Below are 26,467 nucleotides of genomic sequence, written 5' to 3'. Positions count from 1 at the left end.
GGATCTCCAATTTGTCAACAAATGTGTGAGAAAATTATTGAAATGTTTAAAAACAATGTACCTCAAAGAAAGATTGGAAGAGATTTGCATATTTCTTCCTCTACAGTGCATAATGGACCATCACACCATGGAAACGTGTATTGTGGTCAGATAATTCAGCATTCCAGGTCTTTTTTTGGAAAAAATGGATGCTGTGTGCTCCAGAACATCCAAAGACGAAATGAACTATCCAGACTGTTATCAGCAACAAGTCTAAAAGCCAGGGTCTGTCATGGTATGGGGCTGTGTCAGTGGCAAAGGTCATTTACACTTCTGTGATGGCAGCATTAATGCAGAAAAGTACATTGAGATCTTAGAGCAACATGTGCTGCCTTCAAGACGTCATCTTTTCCAGGGACGTCTATGCATTTTTTTAACAAGACAATGCAAAACCACATGCTGCACTCACTATAAAGACATGGCTGCGGAAGAAGAGGGTACGGGTACTGGACTGGCCTGCCTGCAGTACTGACCTGTCCCCAGTAGAGAATTTTGAAACGAAAAATAAGACGTCTTAAGACGTGTTTGCAGGAAGAATGGGACAAAATTAAACCTGAAACACTAAATCGCTTGGAATCCTCGGTGTCCACAGTGTGGTGAAAAGGAATGGCAACTTTACAAAGTGGTAAATGCTTTACTGTCCCAAGTTTTTTTGGAATGTGTTGCAGGCCTGAAATGCAGGAATGGATATTTATTAATAAATGAAATAAAGTTGAGCAGACTCAACATGAAATATCTTAGGTTCATCCTGTCTGCAATCAAATAAAAGTCCAAGTAAATGTAAGAAACTCTGTGTTTTTTATTTTTTGCATTTTCCATGCCGTCCAAACTTTTTCTGATTTAGGGTTGTCCATATCAGGCAATTATTGACTTACAACTTTAAATTACCAGAGTGTAATATGTTTCCTGACTCTTTAAACTTTGCTAATAGGTTGCTAATACCCCATGGGTTCCTCTAAGCAGTTAATCTAAGTATCTAAAAGTTAAGATATCTGATACCTATAAAGCAGAGGAAAGCTATAAAAAGATAATCAAATACATATCAAAACACATTTAACCTGTAATTTGCACTATTTAATTCAATGTAATTCAAAATGCCAGTTAATGTAAATAGTGGAAAATCTTTGTAGTAAAATGCTTGTATGCTGCCCTGTAAAATGAAAATGATTCCTATATGAGTTGCAGTAAGGACTAGTTTACACAAGAGTGCTTTGCTTGAATTAGAAGAACACATTGTTTAAGACCTCAGCATAAAAGTCGATTCTGCACAAATAACACCTAGATAAGCCGGAGGCTTTCTGGAAACAAATGCTGTTGACAAATTGAACACTGGCAATTATCACTAAGGGTGTGTTTAAAAGAAAATGGGTAGCATTTGTTGTAAAGAACACTTTGCCAAATTGCAAATTTAAAATCTGTGGAGGATCTGCTGTGCATGCAAGAGGACCAGGGGTGTCTAGAATTAGAAGAGGTCTGCAAAGGAGAGGTTACAAAATAAAAAGGCTCATGGCCAGCCATAATTACTTAAATAAAAAATAGGATACTAAAACCCAACCACTAACTAAATTATCAAATATATAATTTTTTGAAATTATGAAAATGATTAAGGATGATAATAGTAAATAAAGTATAATACATAATTTATGAAATTTTATTTGAAATGTATTTAATTGAATGTAACAATAATTCAATAAAATTATTCAACACTGGGGTGCTCAGGTGGCGCTAGCACCAGTGCCGAGATTCTGAACTCCTCGGTTCGAAACTCGGCGTTGTCACCGGTCGGCTGGGCACCATCTAGCGGGCACAATTGGCAGTGTCTGCAGCAGACACACTTCTGCTAGGGCGGGTTCCACAAAGGGCTGCGCGCAGGTCGGAGGAGGTGTGAGCAGCAATTAACCCACCTAAACTGCAATTAGGGATCCCCCAGCAGCGGAAGACAAAATTGACTAACGCTAAATTGGGAGAAAACGGGAGAAAATGCATTAAAAAAAATGATTCAACATTTACATCACTTTCTTACTCAAAGATGACAATATCAGTAAATGTAATGTGTAATTTGTTAAAAACCAAAAAGTTTGTTCTGCACTTTTGTTAAGACAAGCCTTTTCAGAGGCAATGAGGCCACAAATTCTGCACACAAAAAGTACTGCATGAGCACTGAATTATTTTGGGTGATATGCATCTAACCTTTGTACATCCAGCTCATACACAAACACAACTTCAAACCTCTGTATTTAATAATATATTTATTATACTAAATGTATTAATACGCAACATTTGTTTGTTTTTTTCTTTCTCTGGTCTCTACTTTCCTGTCTTTCTCATACTGTCTGCTCTGGCTTTTTCATTCCCTTTATTTCTTGCTATAATTCTCTGTCTCTTCCTCTTTTTATTTTGTTCTCTTTCTCCAGTGCTGCTGAGGGAGGAGGTGGCTCAGCTGCAGGAGGAAGTGCACCTACTTAGGCAGATGAAGGAGATGTTAAGTAAGGACCTGGAGGAGTCGCAGGGCTGCTCAGCCAACACGCTGTCCACCACTGAGCTTCGCTTGCAGCTTACAGAAAAAGAGCATGAGCTGGACCGAGCAAAAGAGGCTTTACAAGGTCTGGGCATAACCTACACAGACATGTTTGTTGTAGAGGCAGTAAAATTCCTTGTGTCGCATTAATAAATCACAGCTAGATGAGTGCAGTGTGAGAAATATCAAGCAGCATTTAGAAAGTAGTGCAGTCAGTCACTAGTGCAATAGTGCTCTACTGTTATTGTTTAAAAAGGTCATGTGTTGTGACCTTTATAGATCTTTATAACTTTTGTGACAAAAGTTTTTCATTTCATTTTCATCAAACACTATCCTGATCAGGGTTGTGAGTGGTCCACTACTACCGGGAAACACTAGGCACATGGCAGAAATACCCTGGACAGAGTGCCAATCCAGTTATGTGTGTGGCACCCAGCTTGTTGATAGCACAGCTGAGATATGAACCCGGATGTTCAGCAGTGGTGGGTTAATGTAATACACAGCTGCACCACCCAAGTACCGACAAATGTTCTTAAGACACATTTTTGTTATTATGGGCAACTAAGATTAATCACTTTATAAGCTTCTGTAATATGCAGAATACACATTGTATTAAGTGCTTACCAAACCAAGTCTGCCATCAGACAAACAGTTTCTGTGCTGTTGTTGTATCTATTGCTTTAAAACCAAGTTGTATTTTTACTTTGTAGTTTCCTATTTGCAATAACAGCACTTATGGGGCTTGACATACTGTTTTGTAAGAAAGGTTGCATCCTATGAGCACAACACATGAAGTGATTTATCTCTATGGTACAATATACACTATATGGCCAAAAGTATGTGAACCTCACCAATAGCTTGGTAGGCTATATCTATAAAAGACTTGTTGAAACACCTAAACTCAATAATTAAAAGGGATGTCCACTAAATTTTGGCCATACAGTGTGCTATTCCACTGCCAGTGTTTGTAGATTGTATGGTATCATGTATGTGATCATATGTACTTGATACCAGGGTTGAGATATAAGCCACATGTTCTCTTGTTTTAAAAGCACTAATTATACAGAATGGTTGTTAGTTTGAAAACTGTTAGCAAAACAGCAATTGCTAGGATTGCATGTTGATAGTAATCCAGATTCCCTAGAGGGGAGTAACAGGTTTCAGAGATAAGTGTGATACTAATCTCTCAGGTGACACCTCTAGCTGAGCTCCTGACAAGAGAATTAGCAGCAGCTTTGTTGTATGTGTGAAAGCTATATGCTTATCTCATCAAACAGCATTATCTACTTCTACTTGTGAAGCGTTTTTGGAAAGAGGATTCAAAGTAGAGATGTGAAAGTAACTGTAGGAATCAATCATCTTATCTCTAGTATTAGCATGCTTAGCTTAGGGTTCTTTAGACTAAAGTTTAAATGTTTTAACTATGATACTGTCATTGGCATGCACACGTGCCATCTAATCATGAATGGAATTTTAGGTTATCTGATTTAAGTGGTCATGTAAAATACAGCACATACTTTTATAACGTAAACCAGACAATAGCCAGTTTACAATTTGTAGAAATCAGGCCAGATGTGTTTTAGCATTTCAGTGTTTTAGCACATTGATCGTAAACAGCCCCGGTTCTGGACTGCTTTGCTTGGGGGGGCAAAGACACAATTTGGGGGGGCAATGCCCCCCTCAGCCCCCCCCTAGCCCCGGTTCTGGACTGCTTTGCTTGGGGGGGCAAAGACACAATTTGGGGGGGCAATGCCCCCCTCAGCCCCCCCTTTAGCGCCGGCCCTGATCGTAAAGCATATTTGGCTATTTTATTTACGCTTTTTTCTCTACCATCTTAGCGTAGCCAATTAGTCTTCCGCTGCTGAAGACCTCGATCACGTTGGAGGAGGGTATATCTGCCTGAAACACATTTCCTCCATCACAGTCCAGCGACCTATTCTCTTATGCCTATACTTTGGTGGGTTCGCGTGTAGAGCTATTTTCGCGCACGGAGAGTAACACAAAATCTCCACATTCCTCCACTTCTGTACATGCGGCTTGATCTACTAACCAGGGTCCTTACACAGTGTCAAAGACCGCGGCCTCTTTATTTATTTATATATATATATATATATATATATATATATATACAGTGTATCACAAAAGTGAGTACACCCCTCACATTTCTGCAAATATTTCATTATACCTTTTATGGGACAACACTATAGACATGAAACTTGGATATAACTTAGAGTAGTCAGTGTACAACTTGTATAGCAGTGTAGATTTACTGTCTTCTGAAAATAACTCAACACACAGCCATTAATGTCTAAATAGCTGGCAACATAAGTGAGTACACCCCACAGTGAACATGTCCAAATTGTGCCCAAATGTGTCGTTGTCCCTCCCTGGTGTCATGTGTCAAGGTCCCAGGTGTAAATGGGGAGCAGGGCTGTTAAATTTGGTGTTTTGGGTACAATTCTCTCATACTGGCCACTGGATATTCAACATGGCACCTCATGGCAAAGAACTCTCTGAGGATGTGAGAAATAGAATTGTTGCTCTCCACAAAGATGGCCTGGGCTATAAGAAGATTGCTAACACCCTGAAACTGAGCTACAGCATGGTGGCCAAGGTCATACAGCGGTTTTCTAGGACAGGTTCCACTCGGAACAGGCTTCGCCAGGGTCGACCAAAGAAGTTGAGTCCACGTGTTCGGCGTCATATCCAGAGGTTGGCTTTAAAAAATAGACACATGAGTGCTGCCAGCATTGCTGCAGAGGTTGAAGACGTGGGAGGTCAGCCTGTCAGTGCTCAGACCATACGCCGCACACTGCATCAACTCGGTCTGCATGGTCGTCATCCCAGAAGGAAGCTGACGCACAAGAAAGCCCGCAAACAGTTTGCTGAAGACAAGCAGTCCAAGAACATGGATTACTGGAATGCCCTGTGGTCTGACGAGACCAAGATAAACTTGTTTGGCTCAGATGGTGTCCAGCATGTGTGGCGGCGCCCTGGTGAGAAGTACCAAGACAACTGTATCTTGCCTACAGTCAAGCATGGTGGTGGTAGCATCATGGTCTTGGGCTGCATGAGTGTTGCTGGCACTGGGGAGCTGCAGTTCATTGAGGGAAACATGAATTCCAACATGTACTGTGACATTCTGAAACAGAGCATGATCCCCTCCCTTCGAAAACTGGGCCTCATGGCAGTTTTCCAACAGGATAACGACCCCAAACACAACCTCCAAGATGACAACTGCCTTGCTGAGGAAGCTGAAGGTAAAGGTGATGGACTAAACCCAATTGAGCACCTGTGGCGCATCCTCAAGTGGAAGGTGGAGGAGTTCAAGGTGTCTAACATCCACCAGCTCCGTGATGTCATCATGGAGGAGTGGAAGAGGATTCCAGTAGCAACCTGTGCAGCTCTGGTGAATTCCATGCCCAGGAGGGTTAAGGCAGTGCTGGATAATAATGGTGGTCACACAAAATATTGACACTTTGGGCACAATTTGGACATGTTCACTGTGGGGTGTACTCACTTATGTTGCCAGCCATTTAGACATTAATGGCTGTGTGTTGAGTTATTTTCAGAAGACAGTAAATCTACACTGCTATACAAGTTGTACACTGACTACTCTAAGTTATATCCAAGTTTTATTTCTATAGTGTTGTCCCATGAAAAGATATAATAAAATATTTGCAGAAATGTGAGGGGTGTACTCACTTTTGTGATACACTGTATATATATATATATCTTGGAGGTTGTGTTTGGGGTCGTTATCCTGTTGGAAAACTGCCATGAGGCCCAGTTTTCGAAGGGAGGGGATCATGCTCTGTTTCAGAATGTCACAGTACATGTTGGAATTCATGTTTCCCTCAATGAACTGCAGCTCCCCAGTGCCAGCAACACTCATGCAGCCCAAGACCATGATGCTACCACCACCATGCTTGACTGTAGGCAAGATACAGTTGTCTTGGTACTTCTCACCAGGGCACCGCCACACATGCTGGACACCATCTGAGCCAAACAAGTTTATCTTGGTCTCGTCAGACCACAGGGCATTCCAGTAATCCATGTTCTTGGACTGCTTGTCTTCAGCAAACTGTTTGCTGGCTTTCTTGTGCGTCAGCTTCCTTCTGGGATGAGGACCATGCAGACCGAGTTGATGCAGTGTGCGGCGTATGGTCTGAGCACTGACAGGCTGACCTCCCACGTCTTCAACCTCTGCAGCAATGCTGGCAGCACTCATGTGTCTATTTTTTAAAGCCAACCTCTGGATATGACGCCGAACACGTGGACTCAACTTCTTTGGTCGACCCTGGCGAAGCCTGTTCCGAGTGGAACCTGTCCTAGAAAACCGCTGTATGACCTTGGCCACCATGCTGTAGCTCAGTTTCAGGGTGTTAGCAATCTTCTTATAGCCCAGGCCATCTTTGTGGAGAGCAACAATTCTATTTCTCACATCCTCAGAGAGTTCTTTGCCATGAGGTGCCATGTTGAATATCCAGTGGCCAGTATGAGAGAATTGTACCCAAAACACCAAATTTTACAGCCCTGCTCCCCATTTACACCTGGGACCTTGACACATGACACCAGGGAGGGACAATGACACATTTGGGCACAATTTGGACATGTTCACTGTGGGGTGTACTCACTTATGTTGCCAGCTATTTAGACATTAATGGCTGTGTGTTGAGTTCTTTTCAGAAGACAGTAAATCTACACTGCTATACAAGTTGTACACTGACTACTCTAAGTTATATCCAAGTTTCATGTCTATAGTGTTGTCCCATGAAAAGATATAATGAAATATTTGCAGAAATGTGAGGGGTGTACTCACTTTTGTGATACACTGTATATACAGTATATATTGTCTCCACCATTATATGAAAATTATGGAATTAAAACAATAGATTCACTACATAACATAGATGCTCCTGAAAGATGAAAGTGTAGACCTTAAGTTTCCTGGTATTGGAAGTTCAGGCATTAGTAGAATTCAACATAAGCATCTACCACATAAAATCCAAAAATGTTATTATTGTCAGATTACTGTAGTCCATGTAACCTCAATAATTAGATTATTCCTATATTTCAAGCCCCACCAGTCAAAGTTTACTGGAGTACTGCATTGTAAGCAGATATAATTATTAACTAATCCATTTATTCATTGTCCTATTCTTTATCCTATTCGGGGTCGGGCCCCCTTCGGTTTGCCTCTGTTTTTGCATGTTATTTTAACTAGATGATTTCATGTGTTAATACAAAATATTAAACATAATTTGTAATATTTAATGGTATTAAGAAAATTTGGAAAATAATAAATCTCAAAACATGTTTTTTTTTTTTAATGATTATTTTGCTAATATTTGGTTTGGCAAAACACCTATATTTACTTTTTTCTGCATTTAGCAGACACCTTTATCTAAAGCGACTTACATTACAGTTGCAGTATACAGTCTGAGCAATTGAGGGTTAAGGACCTTGCTCAAGGGCCCAACAGCAGCAACCTGGCAGTGGTGGGGCTTGAACCAGCGACCTTCCGATTAAAGAAAAATTATTGCTCTATTAATCTAATACAGTAGACCCTTGACTTACGAATTTAATTGGTTCTGAAGGGCTGTTCGTTAGTTAAACCTATTTTTCCCATAAGAAATAATGTAAACAGAATTAATCCGTACCAGACCTCCCAAACCACCCCCTTACCTAACCTTTCTAATGTCTTAAATTGTCTTTTTTGTTATACATACAAGTATTTTTTACCTTAAATCTTAAATTATAGAAGGTCACGTGTTTCGCGAATTTCGGTTCGTAATCCGAAATTTGTTTGTATGTTAAGTTGAAAAAGATCGTTCGTAGCCTGAAATGTTCGTATGGTAAACCGTTTGTAACCCAAGGGTCCACTGTAACTGGTTGTGCCATCTTTGATAGCAAGAATTGCATTAAACTTCCACTAACTGGAAATCATATAAGCTGTGAAAGAATGTTGTTTGCTTTGCAGAATTGTTTTTGTTTAGCCACATTAATGGGCTTTTTAAGCATGAAGTGGATTATTGTGAACTTTAAGTCATTCTTCTTCTAAATGTTTTATTAGAGAGCAAAGCTCATGGTTCTGTCAGTTATGGCAGGTCACCCAGAGTTTCTGCACTACTTCCATGTTAGACTGTTGGTATAATGTTCTTATTATGAAATGCTGTGCTTGCTTTGTAGCATCTGTAAAAAGACCCATGTCTTTCAAAAAGTTGCAACTTATCAGTCCATAGAAAATGATTCCAAAGGCTTGTCGGTAATCAATGTGTTTTTCTGGAATTTGTGCTTTGGGTAAAAATCTGACACTTTGCAAAACAGCCCATGCTCACTGTTGAATAAAAGCAAATCTGTCCTGCTATGACCTTTTATAAGCCTGTTTCAGCAGATCAATAACATGTCTTATTCGTCCTCTGAATTGTATTCTAGCTCTGTATCAGCTAAAGATATTATATGCCTGTTAGAGTTGCTTTGTTTAGTACTTTTAAACCTCAGGGATGATGTCAAAATGTAGCTTTCAATTTCTTCTCTTTTTTATGCAGCAATCAGCCACAACATTAAACTCACTGTCAGGTAAAGTAAATGGCATTGACTTTACATTACCACGGCACCCATCAGGGGTGGGATATACTATTAACATGACAAGAGTTCATGGTGTTGTCTTGGTTTCCAAGTTCCCCAGATCTTAATCCAGCTGAGCATCTGTGGGATGTGCTGGACAAACAAGTCAGATCTTTAGAGGCCCCACCTCGCAACTAACAGGACTTAAAGGATTTGCTGTTTTTCCACTCACGACACCCTGGCTCTAAATCAGGTCAATTAGAGGACCAAGATGGTGTTTTAGTTGTGTAGACATGTTTAAGGTTTTTCTTAGGAAATCTACGGGCAGTGTCATAAAACAGTCAACAAAGCTATTTTTACTTATGGATCAAAAACTGCAATTTATTGACAGTTGGGTGTATGTGGGTAGGAGGAGGAAAACACAGGTTGTGGCCAATTACAACTAACCAAGAAATGCAGTCATTTTCGATGGATTTGCCGTGGGGAAGTGGGCCACTGAGCAATACAAATTGGTTTGTGTCAAATCTAATCTTAGAATCTGATGTTCTGGCTGTTCCACTCCCCAACACTCCTCTGAAACCATTTCAGAAAAATCCAAGCGGTTTGTGATGGCAGTGACATGCAGACAGATATCTAACTGCAATTCGGAACTTTCTGATAAACACAACAAGACATTCAGGAACATTTCTGTTATCAAATTGACAACCAAAACTACTTCAGAACATATTAAAAAGTTAACTTTTTCAGTATTGAACCAGCTGACTGTGTAGGTTAGCCAACATAAAGAAACACGGATTTACATGGATGAAGACATTAGGGCATTCAAGAAGGAAAACAATGTACTAAGAGCAGCAGTAGGTAAATTTATACGTTACAGCTGGAATTGTGCTTTGAAGTTGAATGGGCTGAAAGAAGAGTACAATGAGGACATCAGAAATGTTGACGTTGAAAAATTTGCTCCTGAAATCCATAATAATTTAAAGGATGCGGTTGACATCATTTATCGTGGCTCAGGAAGAAACGATGGTTCCTATAGATCCATCTGTTTTTCTGTTTGCATTACGTCTCCTGCGCAATGCCATATGGATGGTTGCCAGGGGTTCCCAATTCTACAAGTCAATAAGCTAAATTTATCAGACATCTTGTCACCAGAGGACAGAGCAGCAAGAATAAAAAATTTGGCCTCTATTGAAAAATGCTAGAAAAGAAAAAAAAGATGTTCTTCCATGGTTTATATGAAGTTATTTATGGAAAGAAATTTGATTATTGAATGTTGGATAAACCACAACTCATTCCCAGCTATTTTAAGTTGTTTGTCTCTATTCTTAAAACAAACATGACAGTTTATTTTACTCATAATCATAATTAGCATGACCTTCCTTTAAAAGTGGGCTTTTCTTTGTAATAAACAAACAAACAAACAATTACAATGATACTCTAATAGATAATATTCCAGTCAACAACAAAGGACCTTTGCATCTTTTAGATAGACAGCATTAAAATTTATCAGATAGATTTTATCTTAGGCTGGACTAAGATCAATTGTATCTTGTATTTTTTTATTTCATATTTTATCGTCATCAAAGTTATGGTTTATCATTAATATTGAAATGCTGTTATCTCCCAAATAAACTCCCAATATCTCTCTCTCTCACTCTCTCTCTCTCTCTCTCTCTCTCTCTCTCGCTCTCTCTCTCTCTCTCTCTCTCTCTCTCTCTCTACATTTTATGAACAAACTCTTTTGCTTTGAAGTTGTTTTGACCCAAAATATTTTACTGCATAGAACACTCCTGTGGGATAACGCAGACATAACAATTAGGGAAAATCCTTATTTCTTTCCTAAAAGATTTCAGAGGTAGATTAACAATATTTATCTGTAGTCGATGAGACATCCTACAGATGTCTTTGTATGGTTGTAGGTGTTATTCCACAAATTAATATTTTGTACAAAAATATTCAGTAAATTGTAATGACAGTTATATAGTATATCCTGACGTATATAGTGTATATATTTTGTATATACATTTTTTCACTGTTCAATTTAAAAGAAAATACTGTTCTTATCTTGGTGCCAGATACCACAGGACACCTATAAATGTCATTTCAATCCTCAACAGGTTTGTTTATACAGCATGAGGGACACCTACTCGATGTTAGGTTTGACTGTTATGGCTGATCAGTGTATCAATCATTTAATGCATGTGCTGTTACATAGAAGGTGTGAGTCATGTATTATGTCCTGTAAATGTTAAAGATACACTACATATACCTCGTAAAATAATTAATAATAAAAGTTCAACTGAGATACCCTTAAATGTTTCATGTCAGGAAACAAATATAAATTTTATTTCTCACCCATGTTGTTTGCAATATTTTGATCCATAGTGCACTCTGGCGGATGATTAGTATACTGCACAAAGTTCAAAACTGAGGAATACTTCATGTGTCATTTTAGGCGTGTATTTAACTCCACAGTCGGTTATTCCCAAAAGTAAGTGGTTGTGTTTAGAGGATGAAAATTTTTTATTAAAAAACTACGTGTGTGTGTGTGTGTGTGTGTGTGTGTGTGTGTGTGTGTGTGTGTGTGTGTGTGTGTGTGTAGCTATGAAATGCGACCGTAAGAGATTAAAGGCAGAGAAAGCTGACCTGGTGAACCAGATGCAGCAGCTGTACACTACACTGGAGAGTCGAGAGGAGCAACTCAGAGACTTTATCAGAAACTACGATCAGCACAGAAAGGTCAGAAAGCTGTTAAATTTAACTTCTACTTTACAGCATTAAGCAGAAGAAATACATTGCAGTTGATTATATGTACAGTATTTAAACTATTGTTATAATAGATAGGGTACAGTTTTGGAACTGCTGTGTTTGATGAAAAAACCTTGTTGTTAAGAAAGTTATGAAAACGACTGGTCTGTTCATAACTAAAGGTTTGGAAATTTTCCTGGTGATCTTTTGAGAATATCAGACGAGCACAGATATTTATTTGGGTACGAGGAGGTTTTCTATTAATTAATCATAGTTTTGTTTTTTATACTGAGTTACCAAACACTTTGCTGAGGCTAGAAATGTCTACATTTCTTGAGATGTTTTTCTGGGATTTGTCAAGGAGCTTTTGGAGAAATTTCAACAGAATAATAATAATAGATCGACTACTACTTTGAGTTTTATCCATCTGGAGATAATAGTTCTCTGTGGTTTGGTGAAATTCTAAAGCCTAAGACAGTTGTGAAAGCTTTTTCAGACTGAAATATTTTAGCAACATATTCTTGAATCACTTCAGAGTGTTCTTGTAGAAACTATGGTGAGTTATCCTTATTCAAATGGAAGTAGTAACGTCATAAAGTAGTCAATATAATTACACAATTGGGTTTGAATCCTGGGCTGGGCTCACAAATACAGAAGGTGCATGTTGTAATGTGAACCTAGCCTTTGGGAGAATGCGTATTAGTGCTAGGGCCTGGCAAGGCTTCCCCTCAATCATGTCAATATAGATGCCTGGCCGGCCGATAGGTCATCATGGGTTAGCATAATAGACCGCTGCACCACCTAAACGCCAAAATGAACATTTATTTTATTTATTATACATGTTTATTTAACTCTACTTGGTTTTAATTTTTTCTGCACATACTACAAAACACAGTATTATTGCAATGATTCAATTTGTTTGTTTAGGATAGCGAGGATGCAGTGAAGGCCCTTGCAAAGGAGAAGGACATGCTAGAAAGAGAGAAGTGGGACCTGCGCAGACAGACCAAAGAAGCCACAGAACACGCCAGCCTCTTGCGCTCTCAGATCGACATGAAGGAGAACAGAATCAAAGAGCTGGAGGCCGAGCTAACAATGGTGTGCAATCTCTTACATCACACTCTCACTTAACTGTATGCTCACAGTAATCATTTTCCTCATACTTGTTTTTCTTATCCTGCAGTCAGAGTGACCTGAAGCTGTTCAAGTGCCTCTCATACATTTGAGATACTTCTTTTTCCATAAATGTGAATCTGAGATCTTTTTTAAGTAATTACAATGTTTAAAAAAAGGCTAGGTCAGGCAACTGGGGCTTTGGGGTACACACGGGCACAGTCATGCTGGTACAAGAAAAGGCCATCATCAAACTGTTGCCACAAAGTCCAAGACATATAATTTATTTGTATAATTGAATTTATATACCTCCTAGCAACAGGGGTGGCTCAACACCTAAACTTAATTTGAATATTTGGCTCGCCTTGGCCAAAAAGGGAAAAATGAAGAAAAAAAAATCCTAAATAATTATTTTATGCAGACAAAACATTTGTCCAGATTGTCATGTGTATTTCTAAATGCACCAAAAGAAACAGGAATGCATTTGATTAAAATTTGCTGGAACATGTAACACTTCCCACAGTCAAACTAGCTTTACATCACCATGGGCTTAGAGTCTGCTGTGCAAGAAACCCCTGCTCCTGCTTTCTCTTTGTTTATATACTTAGCAACAAACTTGAGTCAAACTTTAACTTTAATTTTGAAGCCAAGATTTCGTACTTGCCTTTTATCCCAGCTCTCAGTGGGCGCAAGGCACACAGAAACACCAAGGACAGGGTGCTAGTCCTCCGCAGGGCAGACACACAAACACATTCACACCTTAACACACACACACCCACACTCTTCTTGAAGTTAGTCTTAGCACTTTTATAAGTGCTTCTAGAAACACACTTCTATTTCTTTATATACCCCAGTTTATACCCATATCTGGCCTTCTCTTTCTTAAACACAGTCAAATGTTAGTTATGCACCCGGTTAGGCAGGTGGCTCCACCAAGATTGCAAGACCAAGCTTATTAGACTCCTGCTTTCCTGTTGCTGGGGTATTTTTTTCCTTTAGTAAAATGAGCTTGTTAAGCATCGTTTTCGAAATCATAGTCATTGATATGTAGTTACCCTTATGCAGCTATAACAATCACCACTCTTCTGTGAAGGTTTCTTACAAGGCTTTAGAGTGTCTGTGGGCATTTGTGCCCACTCAGTACAAAGAGCATCATCAGGCACTAATGTTGGACAGGAAGGCCTGGCCTGGAATCAACATTCCAATTGATTTCAAAGGTGTTGTGACACATTTACCTTATCACCAATTTTAAAATTATATGCAATTCTGACCATTTTAGCTCTTATTATGGTGCCTATTAAACACCATGGTCTCTATATGGCTAACAGTAAGTAAACACTAGACCATTCGTTGGACATCTAATTACAAAACAACATGCATTCATTTGAAGTTTGTTGCCCTAAGAGCCCCCACTTCTTTGTTTTCACAAGGTTTTCTTGTGTGTCTATGGAAATGTGTGCTCATTCTGTCAAAAGAGCATATGTTGGGTAAGAGATTGATATCAAACAAGAAGGCAATTCTTAAGGTGCTCAATATGGTTGTGGTCAAAGCTTTCCCCAACTCTGAACTAATCAAAACACATATGTATGGTGTAATAATTTAAGTCTACTATACATAATATTGTGAAAAGATTCAGGTCCATCTTGAGCAAGGCCAGGAGGAACCAGATGTTTGGAAAGACATATGCTTTCATCAAAGTGATGCCTTTTTTGGAAAGTCCATGATCATTTTAGCAAGACAATGACAAGTTTTATTGGCACAGAGTATGTGTGCTATACTTGCCAACGGTCCAGATCTGTCTCCTGTTGAAAGTGTGTGGTGCATTATAAATAGGAGAATCAGACAAGGACCACAGACTGTTGAGCAGCTGAGGTCTTATTTGAGCAAAAATAAAGCTTTATTAAAGCCTGAAAAACTCCAGCAATTCATATTCGGAGTTTGCTCCAGAAAAGGGATGCCATGCCGCCTCTGGGGCAATTTGCTTTCCAAGGAGGAGGTGTAATAGAGGCTACAGCTCTTGGAAAAAAGCTGTTCCTCAATCTGTTTGTTCGAGTCTTAATTGTCCTGTATCTTTTTCCCGATGGGAGGGGGACAAACAGTGTGTGATCTGGGTGGGTTGAGTCTTTGGTAATGTTCTTAGCCCTCTTATGTAGGCGGCTAGCATAAACTGTGTCCAGTTTTGGGAGCTTGGCACCCACAATCCTCTGTGCAGTCCTAACTATACGGTCCAAGTGCCTCCTGTTCTCGGCCGTATAGCTGGTGTACCACACTGTCACACAGTAATGAGCTCTCATTTTTCCCTATGAATAAATGTAAGGCAACTTTTCTGATATGTCACAATAGTAAAGTTTCAGATATAAAACTTTTTGGAAAATATTACAAAGTACAATTGTCTAATTACACGTTTGATGTTTTTTTGTTATATTAAAAGCAAAAACAAATTCTGATGCATGTTGTGTGTGTGTGTGTGTGTGTGTGTGTGTGTGCGTGCGTGCGTGCATGCATGCTTATCTAGGCGAAGCTGTCTCTGGCCACCCTCACCAAGGATGTTCCAAAGAGGCACTCTGTCGCAATGCCCTCAGAGCCAGTGGTTAATGGGAGTCAGGAGTGGGTGATGCAGGCTGAGCTTCCTCTCACTGCAGCCATTAGACAGAGCCAGCAGACCCTGTACCACTCTCACCCTTCAGATAGACAAGGTACAACACACATACCATATCAGCAAACACCACACACACCTTTTTGTATTCTGTATAATAAGCTTTTTTAAGTTATGCTTAGGTTATTGGCACTGGAGAAATACGTGAATATTTTCTATAGACAGGTTTTTAGGAATAGATTAATATGGCAAAGTTCCAGATTTGCAGTGTGCTTGCTCTGTTGCCTAGCAGTCAGCAGGAATTACTTTATTTTTGACTGCATTCTTTTTTTAATTAGTTTAACAAAAGGCTTCAGGTAAAGCAGGTAAATCATATTATAGAAAGTCAATTATCTAGCAGTCAAATTTAAGTCTAAACATAAATATCTGTCAATCTTTTTACTGAACAGAATGCACTGGCTTCCTACCATTTAATCTGTAACTCAAGTCAATTTTATTTGTATAGCACTTTTTACAATGGACATTGTCTTAAAGCAACTTTACAGACTCCAGGACCAACAGACCAAAAACCCCTGTTGAGCAAGCCGAAATAAATGTTATAGCTAGCAAAAAAATAATTGTTCTTCATTATTCAGTTCAGTCCGTAGTGAGTTCTTGACATTTTTGGTGCAAACACACCAGGTTCCCGTCAAATCTAGCAGGAGCAGTATTGTTGGCTTGGCAGTGTATCCCACTTTGTGTGTTATTTAAACTACATACTTATTTTACTACATGTCTTTTTTATTACAAACCATATAATCAGCGTGACAGTTTTAGTCAATATTTGAAAAATCTTCATTAATTTAAAAATTCTTTATTTTTGTATGGCCTATTAGCACTGGAATTCTGAACTCTCTGAGTTTGAATCTCAGCTCTGCTACCTGTCGGCTGGGCGTCCCCTAGCAGGCACAATTGGCAGACAGATGTAGCCACTAGTCTGCTGGCTGAGAAAAGGCCTGACTGAAAAGGAAGTGGGTGGGGTCTTCGACTCTATTTAAGGACCCTGGTTAGTAACCCGAGGTGCCTGTACAGAAGTGGAGGAACATAGAGACCAGTGCGTGACTCTCTGTGCATGAGCTTATTTATTAAATTAAATGAGCCTGCGCGGACCAGCTAGCACCGGTGGTCACGGTGATCTTTAACCTGTCCCTGACCCAGTGCATCGTACCAGCGTGCTTCAAACAGTCCGTCATCGTTCCAGTCCCGAAGAAGAACCAGCCAGCCTGCCTTAATGACTTTCGCCCAGTGGCCCTGACATCAGTCGTGATGAAGTGCTTCGAGAGGATCATCAGAGACTTCATCACCTCATCACTTCCGGACTCTGTGGACCCTTTACAGTTTGCATACCGCAACAACCGTTCCATAGACGATGCCATCACCTACCTCCTTCACACTACACTATCACACCTGGACGCTGGGAGGGGTAATTATGTTAAAATGCTGTTTGTTGACTACAGCTCAGCATTTAACACGATTATCCCCTCTACACTAACCATCAAGTTGGAGAACCTGGGACTTCATCCATCCTTGTGTCACTGGATCTCTAACTTTTTGACGGACAGAACACAAGCTGTGCGGGTAGGAAAACACATCTCACCCACACTCACCCTTAGCACTGGCGCCCCCCAGGGCTGTGTCCTGAGCCCCCTGCTGTACTCACTGTACACATATGACTGTGTGGCCACTTCCAGCTCTACCACCATTGTCAAGTTTGCTGACGACACTGTTGTGGTGGGCCTGATCTCTAACAACGATGAGAGGGCCTACCTAGAGGAGATTAAACACCTGAAGGACTGGTGCCAGGACAACAATCTCTAATTTCCTTCGGGATCAATAAAGTATCTATCTATCTATCTATCTATCTATCTATCTATCTATCTATCTATCTATCTATCCTTAACGTCAGCAAGACAAAGGAGCTGATAGTGGACTGCAGCATAAAGCAGGAGAGGAACTATCACCCCGTTATGATCAGTGGCACCGCAGTGGAAAGAGTAGACAGTTTCAAGTACCTTGGAGTTCACATCTCTGAGGACCTGTCATGGTCTTGCCACACCACTGCGCTGGCAAAGAAGGCCCGTCAGCGTCTTTATCACCTCAGACGCTTAAGGGACTTCAAACTACCATCCAAGGTGCTTCGTAACTTCTACACCTGCACCATTGAATCCATCATAACGGGAAACATCACAACCTGGTTCGGAAACAGCACCAAGCAGGATAGGCAGGCTCTACAGAGGGTGGTGCGTTCAGCTGAGCGCATAATCCGGACTGAGCTTCCTGACCTGCAGTCCATATACAGGAAACGGTGCTGGACAAGGGCCAGGAGGATAGTAAAGGACCCCAGTCATCGCAGTAATGGACTGTTTTCTTTGTTATGTTCTGGGAAGCGTTTTCGTGCTCTAAAAGCCAAAACGGAGAGGATGAGAAGAAGCTTTTTCCCACAAGCTATTCGAGTCCTCAACGAAAATAGCATTTAGGACAAAATTTACACAACGTGCACAATCTAATTTATATGTATTTGTATGTGTATATACAGGGGTTGGACAAAATAACTGAAACACCTGTCATTTTAGTGTGGGAGGTTTCATGGCTAAATTGGACCAGTCTGGTGGCCAATCTTGATTAATTGCACATTGCACCAGTAAGAGCAGAGTGTGAAGGTTCAATTAGCAGGGTAAGAGCACAGTTTTGCTCAAAATATTGCAATGCACACAACATTATGGGTGACATACCAGAGTTCAAAAGAGGACAAATTGTTGGTGCACGTCTTGCTGGCGCATCTGTGACCGAGACAGCAAGTCTTTGGGATGTATCAAGAGCCACGGTATCCAGGGTAATGTCAGCATACCACCAAGAAGGACAAACCACATCCAACAGGATTAACTGTGGACGCAAGAGGAAGCTGTCTGAAAGGGATGTTCGGGTGCTAACCCGGATTGTATCCAAAAAACATAAAACCACGGCTGCCCAAATCACGGCAGAATTAAATGTGCACCTCAACTCTCCTGTTTCCACCAGAACTGTACGTCGGGAGCTCCACAGGGTCAATATACACGGCCCGGCTGCTATAGCCAAACCTTTGGTCACTCGTGCCGATGCCAAACGTCGGTTTTAATGGTGCAAGGAGCGCAAATCTTGGGCTGTGGACAATGTGAAACATGTATTGTTCTCTGATGAGTCCACCTTTACTGTTTTCCCCACATCCGGGAGAGTTACGGTGTGGAGAAGCCCCAAAGAAGCGTACCACCCAGACTGTTGCATGCCCAGAGTGAAGCATGGGGGTGGATCAGTGATGGTTTGGGCTGCCATATCATGGCATTCCCTTGGCCCAATACTTGTGCTAGATGGGCGCGTCACTGCCAAGGACTACCGAACCATTCTGGAGGACCATGTGCATCCAATGGCGGTGCCGTGTATCAGGATGACAATGCACCAATACACACAGCAAGACTGGTGAAAGATTGGTTTGATGAACATGAAAGTGAAGTTGAACATCTCCCATGGCCTGCACAGTCACCAGATCTAAATTTTATTGAGCCACTTTGGGGTGTTTTGGAGAAGCGAGTCAGGAAACGTTTTCCTCCACCAGCATCACGTAGTGACCTGGCCACTATCCTGCAAGAAGAATGGCTTAAAATCCCTCTGACCACTGTGCAGGACTTGTATATGTAATTTCCAAGACGAATTTTTGCTGTATTGGCCGCAAAAGGAGGCCCTACACCATACTAATAAATTATTGTGGTCTAAAACCAGGTGTTTCAGTTATTTTGTCCAACCCCTGTATGTGGACATATGTATGTGTATATAAGTATATGCATGTATACTGTTTTATATGTATATGTATGTATATGTATAGATTAGTATTTGTGTATTTATTATTTATCACATCTGTATAGCATTATGTAGCATTATGTTCTGCACTACTGTCACTTTACACACTTGTTCACTTTAAATTGCCCTTTGTAATTACATTGTTAATTCTTCTAATGTTCACTTTACTTTAAATTGCTCTTTTTAATTATATTGTTAATTTTTCTAATGTTTCTAAGTTCTTACTTTTAAAAACATTCTATATTTTCGGTATAATATATTTTTTAATTATTTTGTAGTTTTTGTAATTACTGTGGCGGAGCAGTCACTAAAGCATTTCACTGCCAGTTGTACTGTGTATGACTATGTATGTGACAAATAAACCTTGATTTGATTTGGTTTGATTTGATTTGATTTGAAATGAGCTTCTATTGAGATTAAATTCACCTGCTCAAAGTCATCTGAGCATGTGCTTCAATGAAAACAGAACCTGAAACGATCTGACATTTTACAAATGTGCTAATTTGCTATAAGCTGATGTCAAAAGCATTTGTCCCTTACTTGATTTCTTCTGTTTTTGCTCATTTTAAATAAAGCAAACACAAGTTTTGCAACTTTAGCAAGTTTTCTGCAGCGTTGCTAGCAATGCAGCTTTTAAATGATTATTCAATTTATTAAATATAAGATTCATTTGAAACCTGTAACACCCAATGTGAAAAAGTAATTTCTTTCATCATTGTGGAGGAATGGGGGTGACATGGTGGCTCAGTGGGTAGCACTGTCACCTCACAGCAAAAAGGTCCTGGTCCCGTGTCTGCGTGGGTTACCTCTGGGAGCTCCCGTTTCCTCCCACAGTCCAAAGATAGAATAGATAGAATGCCTTTATTTGTCATATATACATATACAGACATACAGTACAATGAAATTCTTTCTTAGCGTATCCCAGCTTGTTTGGAAGCTGGGGTCAGAGCGCAGGGTCAGCCATTGTACGGCGCCACTGGAGCAGAGAGGGTTAAGCCTTGCTCAAGGGCCCAACAGTGGCTGCATGGCAGAGCTGGCCCACAGCTCTACCTACTAGGCTACCACCGTCCCTAGACATGCAAGTGAGGTGAATTGGAGATACAAAATTGTCCATGACTGTGTTTAAGATTAAAACTTGTGAACTGATGAATCTTGTGTAATGAGTAACTATTGTTTTTGTCATGAATGTAACCAAAGTGTGTAAACCATGACGTTAAAATCCTAAAAATAAATAAATTGTGGAGGAATGGAGGCCCACTCTTCTTAGCAGAATTGTTTTAACTTGGATTTATGAAAGTGTTTTTGAGCATAAACTGCCCTTTTTAGGTTTTGCCACAGCATTTCAGAGGTGGACTTGCTTGTGTTCCTCGAATTGTTGTCGTGCTCCATAAGCCAACTGTACTTGAGCTTTAGGTCACAAACTGATGGATGTACATTCTCCTTTAGAATTTTTCAAGAGAAAGCAGAGTTTATGGTTCCATCAGTTATGACAAGTCATCAAGGTCCTGGGGAAGCAAAGCAGCCCCAGAGCATAACACTTCCACCACCATGTTTAACTGTTGGTATGGTATTATTATGGTGGAATGCGCTGTAAGCTTTAAGCTAGATGTACTGGGACCCATGTCTTACAAAAAGACTTAGTGTCAGGTATCAAACAAATTTAATGAATTAATCTACATTTTTTTTTTTTCAAGCTGCATTGCGGATCAGCCCATGTCACTCCCGCCAGCCTTCCATCCTCTCAGACACATCAGCAGCAGACGGTGATCGTTCGTCAACTCCCAGCGACATAAACTCGCCCCGTCACCGGACTCACTCCCTCTGCAATGTAAGAGCTGCCTGGCACCCTCGACCAAGTAATCAGCCCTCCCAACTTCTCTCTTTATCTTCTCTGTCTCTTTTTCATTCACAGCTCAGCTCAGCAGCAGGACTTCAAGATTCAGCCTTAGAACTTGAATAGCACATAATAGTGTAGGCACATAAAGAAAGAGTTTATTAAAATAATTCAAAACGTAATTAAGTAGGGCATACAGGTCTAAGATCTTTTAAAAACAGATCTTTTTGGGCAGGTGGCACCATGATCTATTACGCAGGCTCACTACTGAAAATGTTGGAGCTCTTGAGTTTGAATCGCAGCATTGCTATAGACCTGGCCATGTGTGGGAGGGAAGGTTGAATGGAGTTTCTCGACTGACACAAGTGGTGGGGGATTTACATAGAGCGTAGCATGACTTTCAATAAGTGATACAACTCTGTGTGTTCCTGACACTGTATGGTAACTGTATGGATTTTTCAGAGAAATAATTGTTGATATGTATTCATTCTTTTTTTGACTAACTGCTTTATCCTGCTCAGTGTCTTTGTGAGTGCCACTCATAAATACTGGGTGCAAGGCATTTATACACCCTGGTGACAGGTTACAGATGCATGAAATGGGAAAGGGCTTCAAAAGCGTTTCTAAAAACCTGGGTGTTGATCAGCTGACTATAAGACATATTCTGTACAAATAAAGAATATTCAGTATGTTGTCAAATGAATATATATTAACGCTCTTAATACAATGTTGAATTTATTAATTCCTTAACATATATATATATATATACAGTGTATCACAAAAGTGAGTACACCCCTCACATTTCTGCAAATATTTCATTATATCTTTTCATGGGACAACACTATAGACATGAAACTTGGATATAACTTAGAGTAGTCAGTGTACAGCTTGTATAGCAGTGTAGATTTACTGTCTTCTGAAAATAACTCAACACACAGCCATTAATGTCTAAATAGCTGGCAACATAAGTGAGTACACCCCACAGTGAACATGTCCAAATTGTGCCCAAATGTGTCGTTGTCCCTCCCTGGTGTCATGTGTCAAGGTCCCAGGTGTAAATGGGGAGCAGGGCTGTTAAATTTGGTGTTTTGGGTACAATTCTCTCATACTGGCCACTGGATATTCAACATGGCACCTCATGGCAAAGAACTCTCTGAGGATGTGAGAAATAGAATTGTTGCTCTCCACAAAGATGGCCTGGGCTATAAGAAGATTGCTAACACCCTGAAACTGAGCTACAGCATGGTGGCCAAGGTCATACAGCGGTTTTCCAGGACAGGTTCCACTCGGAACAGGCTTCGCCAGGGTCGACCAAAGAAGTTGAGTCTACGTGTTCGGCGTCATATCCAGAGGTTGGCTTTAAAAAATAGACACATGAGTGCTGCCAGCATTGCTGCAGAGGTTGAAGACGTGGGAGGTCAGCCTGTCAGTGCTCAGACCATACGCCGCACACTGCATCAACTCGGTCTGCATGGTCGTCATCCCAGAAGGAAGCTGACGCACAAGAAAGCCTGCAAACAGTTTGCTGAAGACAAGCAGTCCAAGAACATGGATTACTGGAATGCCCTGTGGTCTGACAAGACCAAGATAAACTTGTTTGGCTCAGATGGTGTCCAGCATGTGTGGCGGCGCCCTGGTGAGAAGTACCAAGACAACTGTATCTTGCCTACAGTCAAGCATGGTGGTGGTAGCATCATGGTCTTGGGCTGCATGAGTGTTGCTGGCACTGGGGAGCTGCAGTTCATTGAGGGAAACATGAATTCCAACATGTACTGTGACATTCTGAAACAGAGCATGATCCCCTCCCTTCGAAAACTGGGCCTCATGGCAGTTTTCCAACAGGATAACGACCCCAAACACAACCTCCAAGATGACAACGGCCTTGCTGAGGAAGCTGAAGGTAAAGGTGATGGACTAAACCCAATTGAGCACCGGCGCATCCTCAAGTGGAAGGTGGAGGAGTTCAAGGTGTCTAACATCCACCAGCTCCATGATGTCATCATGGAGGAGTGGAAGAGGATTCCAGTAGCAACCTGTGCAGCTCTGGTGAATTCCATGCCCAGGAGGGTTAAGGCAGTGCTGGATAATAATGGTGGTCACACAAAATATTGACACTTTGGGCACAATTTGGACATGTTCACTGTGGGGTGTACTCACTTATGTTGCCAGCTATTTAGACATTAATGGCTGTGTGTTGAGTTCTTTTCAGAAGACAGTAAATCTACACTGCTATACAAGTTGTACACTGACTACTCTAAGTTATATCCAAGTTTCATGTCTATAGTGTTGTCCCATGAAAAGATATAATGAAATATTTGCAGAAATGTGACAGGTGTACTCACTTTTGTGATACACTGTATATGTACTGAGGAATTAATAAATTCAACATTGTATTAAGAGCGTTGAAGGCTCTCAGGTGGTTCGAATCTCCGCTCTGCCACCTGGCAGGCTGGGTGACTACACGAACAACAATTGGGATGTTTCGGAGAAGGGTGCAAGAGGGAATTCCACATAACTGATGCAATTGTGACCTCTGCACAGAGACAAGGGATAATGTGGACAGGATCCAAATATGAACATGAAGTTAAGTATGAAAGATGCAGTCGGTTATTGCACATGTGTCGGAAGGGGCGTGTGTAAGTCACGGCTCTCCTCAGTCAGAGTGGGGGTCAACAACAGTAGAGAGGAAGCGTAATGCAATTGGGTAATTGGATATGACTAGATTGGGAGGAAAATTGAGGGGAAAAATGCATACGACAAGAATAAGCAGAGGTTAAGCAAGAGAGTAAGCAGAGATAAGGCTGAAATCCTGGAACCCTGTTTGTGTTGAGACATTCATTATTATCTGCTGAACTGCATGCTGAATTTTACTAACCTAGCCATGTGTGTTTTTTTTCACCCACTTTCTCCCTTCCTTCTTGTTTTGTTTTTGTTGACACAGTCCATGGAGGACCTCGAGGACCAGAAGCGTAAGAAAAAGAAAGAGAAGATGAGTCTGGGCTCGCTCTCGCGAGTATTTGCCCGGGGCAAATCCCAACGCAAGTCTATGGACTCTGGTCTGTTTGATGGTACTTCCACACCTGATTATTATATAGAGGAGGATGCTGACTGGTGATAAACCTGTGTGAGTGTGGGCCTGTGGATGCGTACTGGACAAATCCTGAGCACATAGAAAAGAGAAAAACCTGCTGCCTCCTTGAAATGTACAGACAACAAGATAATGTGTATATATACTCATTTGTGTGTGAATAGGTTTATTCTGTTTATGCTGTATAACCCATTAATTTGTGAGAATCTGTCTGGGGTTTTTTTTATTAACTGGACACTTGAAATACTGATGTGCATATGTAAATAGGAATTCTTGTGCACCTTAAATTTTGTTTGGCCCAAATGTCTCTTCTTCATGCTTGGGTTACTTTTTTATTTCCTAGCTCCATATTCCATGCAGACAATTTTGCTGCACTCTAATTGGAAAAGTTTTTTAAATGTTCTATTTATTTGATTACGATTATTTAGATGTGGGGAGTTATCATTACTTAAAAACCATATGCTAAGATTTCTGACTGTATAGAACCTTACAGTTTACATATAGCTATCATATGCAGGTTTGTTAGACCTACAAATGTGATATAGTGTATTTACATACACACCAATAATAATGTAATTGTCATATTTTTATTTACATATTTTAATAATTTGTTTATTTTAGTGTTTATGTGAGCAGCAAACTAAATGTCCAAAAACACATACTATTAACATAATGTGTAAAAATAGAAAACATGTAAAAGTCATGTACTAACTAGATCATTTAATCTAGTGCAGTACCACAAGGTTGGGAACAGAGCATGGGTGATATGAATTCTATGCAATTTGCATAAAAAATACAATTAATTAAAAACTAATTTATACCGTGCCTATAGAAATCTTCATACCCCTTTTAAATAGACGTCTTACAGCCTGAATTCATAACACTCTCTATATAATAACATAATATCTCTCTAGCTTTGTTTACACGTTTTGCCTTACAACATTCAAGTAATGAGAAAAAAGGGAAACTATTTATTAAAAGGCTAATTAAACAAGAAGAACAGAGTTGGACAAATTATTATTTTTCTGATTCAGTATTTTGCAGATCCACCTTTTGCTTAAATTTACACCAGCATTCTTTTTGGATTTATCCTTAACAGCATTGCACCTAGGTTGGGGAATTTTTTCCTATTTCTCATTGCAGGATTGTTTGGATTTACATGAGGGCCTAGACTTGGCCACTGAGAGACTTTTACCTTTCTATCCATAAGCCACTGATTTGTTGTTTTGGTTTTTTTTGGAGATGAGTTTAAGGTCATTAATGTGCTGTAAGGTAAACCTCCTGCCCAGCTGTCTAGCAGAGGGTCTCATGCTTTTCTCAAGAATTTGGATGTACTTGGAGGCATCAATTTTCCTTTTAATCCTGAACAATTTCCCAGTTTCTGCCTAAGAGAGACTTCCACATAACCATTATGTTGCCACCACCATGCTTTATGATTAAGTATGGTGTATTTTCAGTGGTGTGCTGTGTTGGGTTTTCTCCTAACATGCCGCTTGGGGTTCAGTCCTACCAGTTCAATCTTGGTGTCATCTGACCATAAAACCTTTTGCCACATGGTCGTACAATCTTCCAAATCTTTCAGAATGGTCCTTTTTAGGAGCAGCTTCTTTCTTGCCAAGCTGCCACACTAGCCAGCTTTGTGTAGCTTGTAAGGTTGTCATCGATCTCAGCCATATAGACTTCTTATACCTTCAAAGTTACCATTGTCTTCTTGGTAGCATCCTTGATCAATATCCTCATTGTTTGGTCATGTAGTTTGGAGGGACGGCCCGATCTTGCAAGCTGGTGGCGGTGCTGGTTTTATTTTGAAGTAACCAAAACCATCACAATTGATGTCAGATATTGATCAATTAGACTGGTGTATGATATGAAAGATGAGCAAGTTTATAAAGGGCTGATTACTATTCATACCAGGTATTTTACTAATTAAATTATAACATTTTATCTGAATTTTAATTAGATAAAATTATTATTTTACCCCCTTTGATTAGGGGTATAATGTGTCAACACAACTGGAAAAAATTTGACTTTATTTATTTTAATTTTACATGGTATAATGTGACAAACGGTAGGGTATGATGATTTTCTTTA

The 26,467-nt window shown here is 40.2% G+C and overlaps 1 protein-coding gene across 2 annotated transcripts in view; it reads left to right on the top strand.

Annotated features, from left to right (window-relative positions):
* kaznb (kazrin, periplakin interacting protein b) overlaps positions 1 to 25,376 on the top strand; it is a 165,578-nt gene extending 140,202 nt beyond the window's left edge. For both annotated transcript variants that reach the window (XM_062986213.1, XM_062986214.1), the window contains 6 exons: positions 2,454 to 2,642; positions 11,730 to 11,866; positions 12,803 to 12,973; positions 15,504 to 15,684; positions 21,149 to 21,282; positions 24,230 to 25,376. In XM_062986213.1, coding sequence (XP_062842283.1) covers positions 2,454 to 2,642; positions 11,730 to 11,866; positions 12,803 to 12,973; positions 15,504 to 15,684; positions 21,149 to 21,282; positions 24,230 to 24,403 — 986 coding nt within the window. In that variant the 3' untranslated portion in view covers positions 24,404 to 25,376. The remainder of the gene's footprint in view (positions 1 to 2,453; positions 2,643 to 11,729; positions 11,867 to 12,802; positions 12,974 to 15,503; positions 15,685 to 21,148; positions 21,283 to 24,229) is intronic.
* Positions 25,377 to 26,467: the final 1,091 nt, after the last annotated feature.

This window comes from Trichomycterus rosablanca, chromosome 24 (assembly GCF_030014385.1).
Source record: "Trichomycterus rosablanca isolate fTriRos1 chromosome 24, fTriRos1.hap1, whole genome shotgun sequence".
Classification (NCBI taxonomy): Eukaryota; Metazoa; Chordata; class Actinopteri; order Siluriformes; family Trichomycteridae; genus Trichomycterus; species Trichomycterus rosablanca.
Note: the sequence above shows the minus strand (reverse complement) of the source record. Positions and strands in the feature narration are given on the sequence as shown.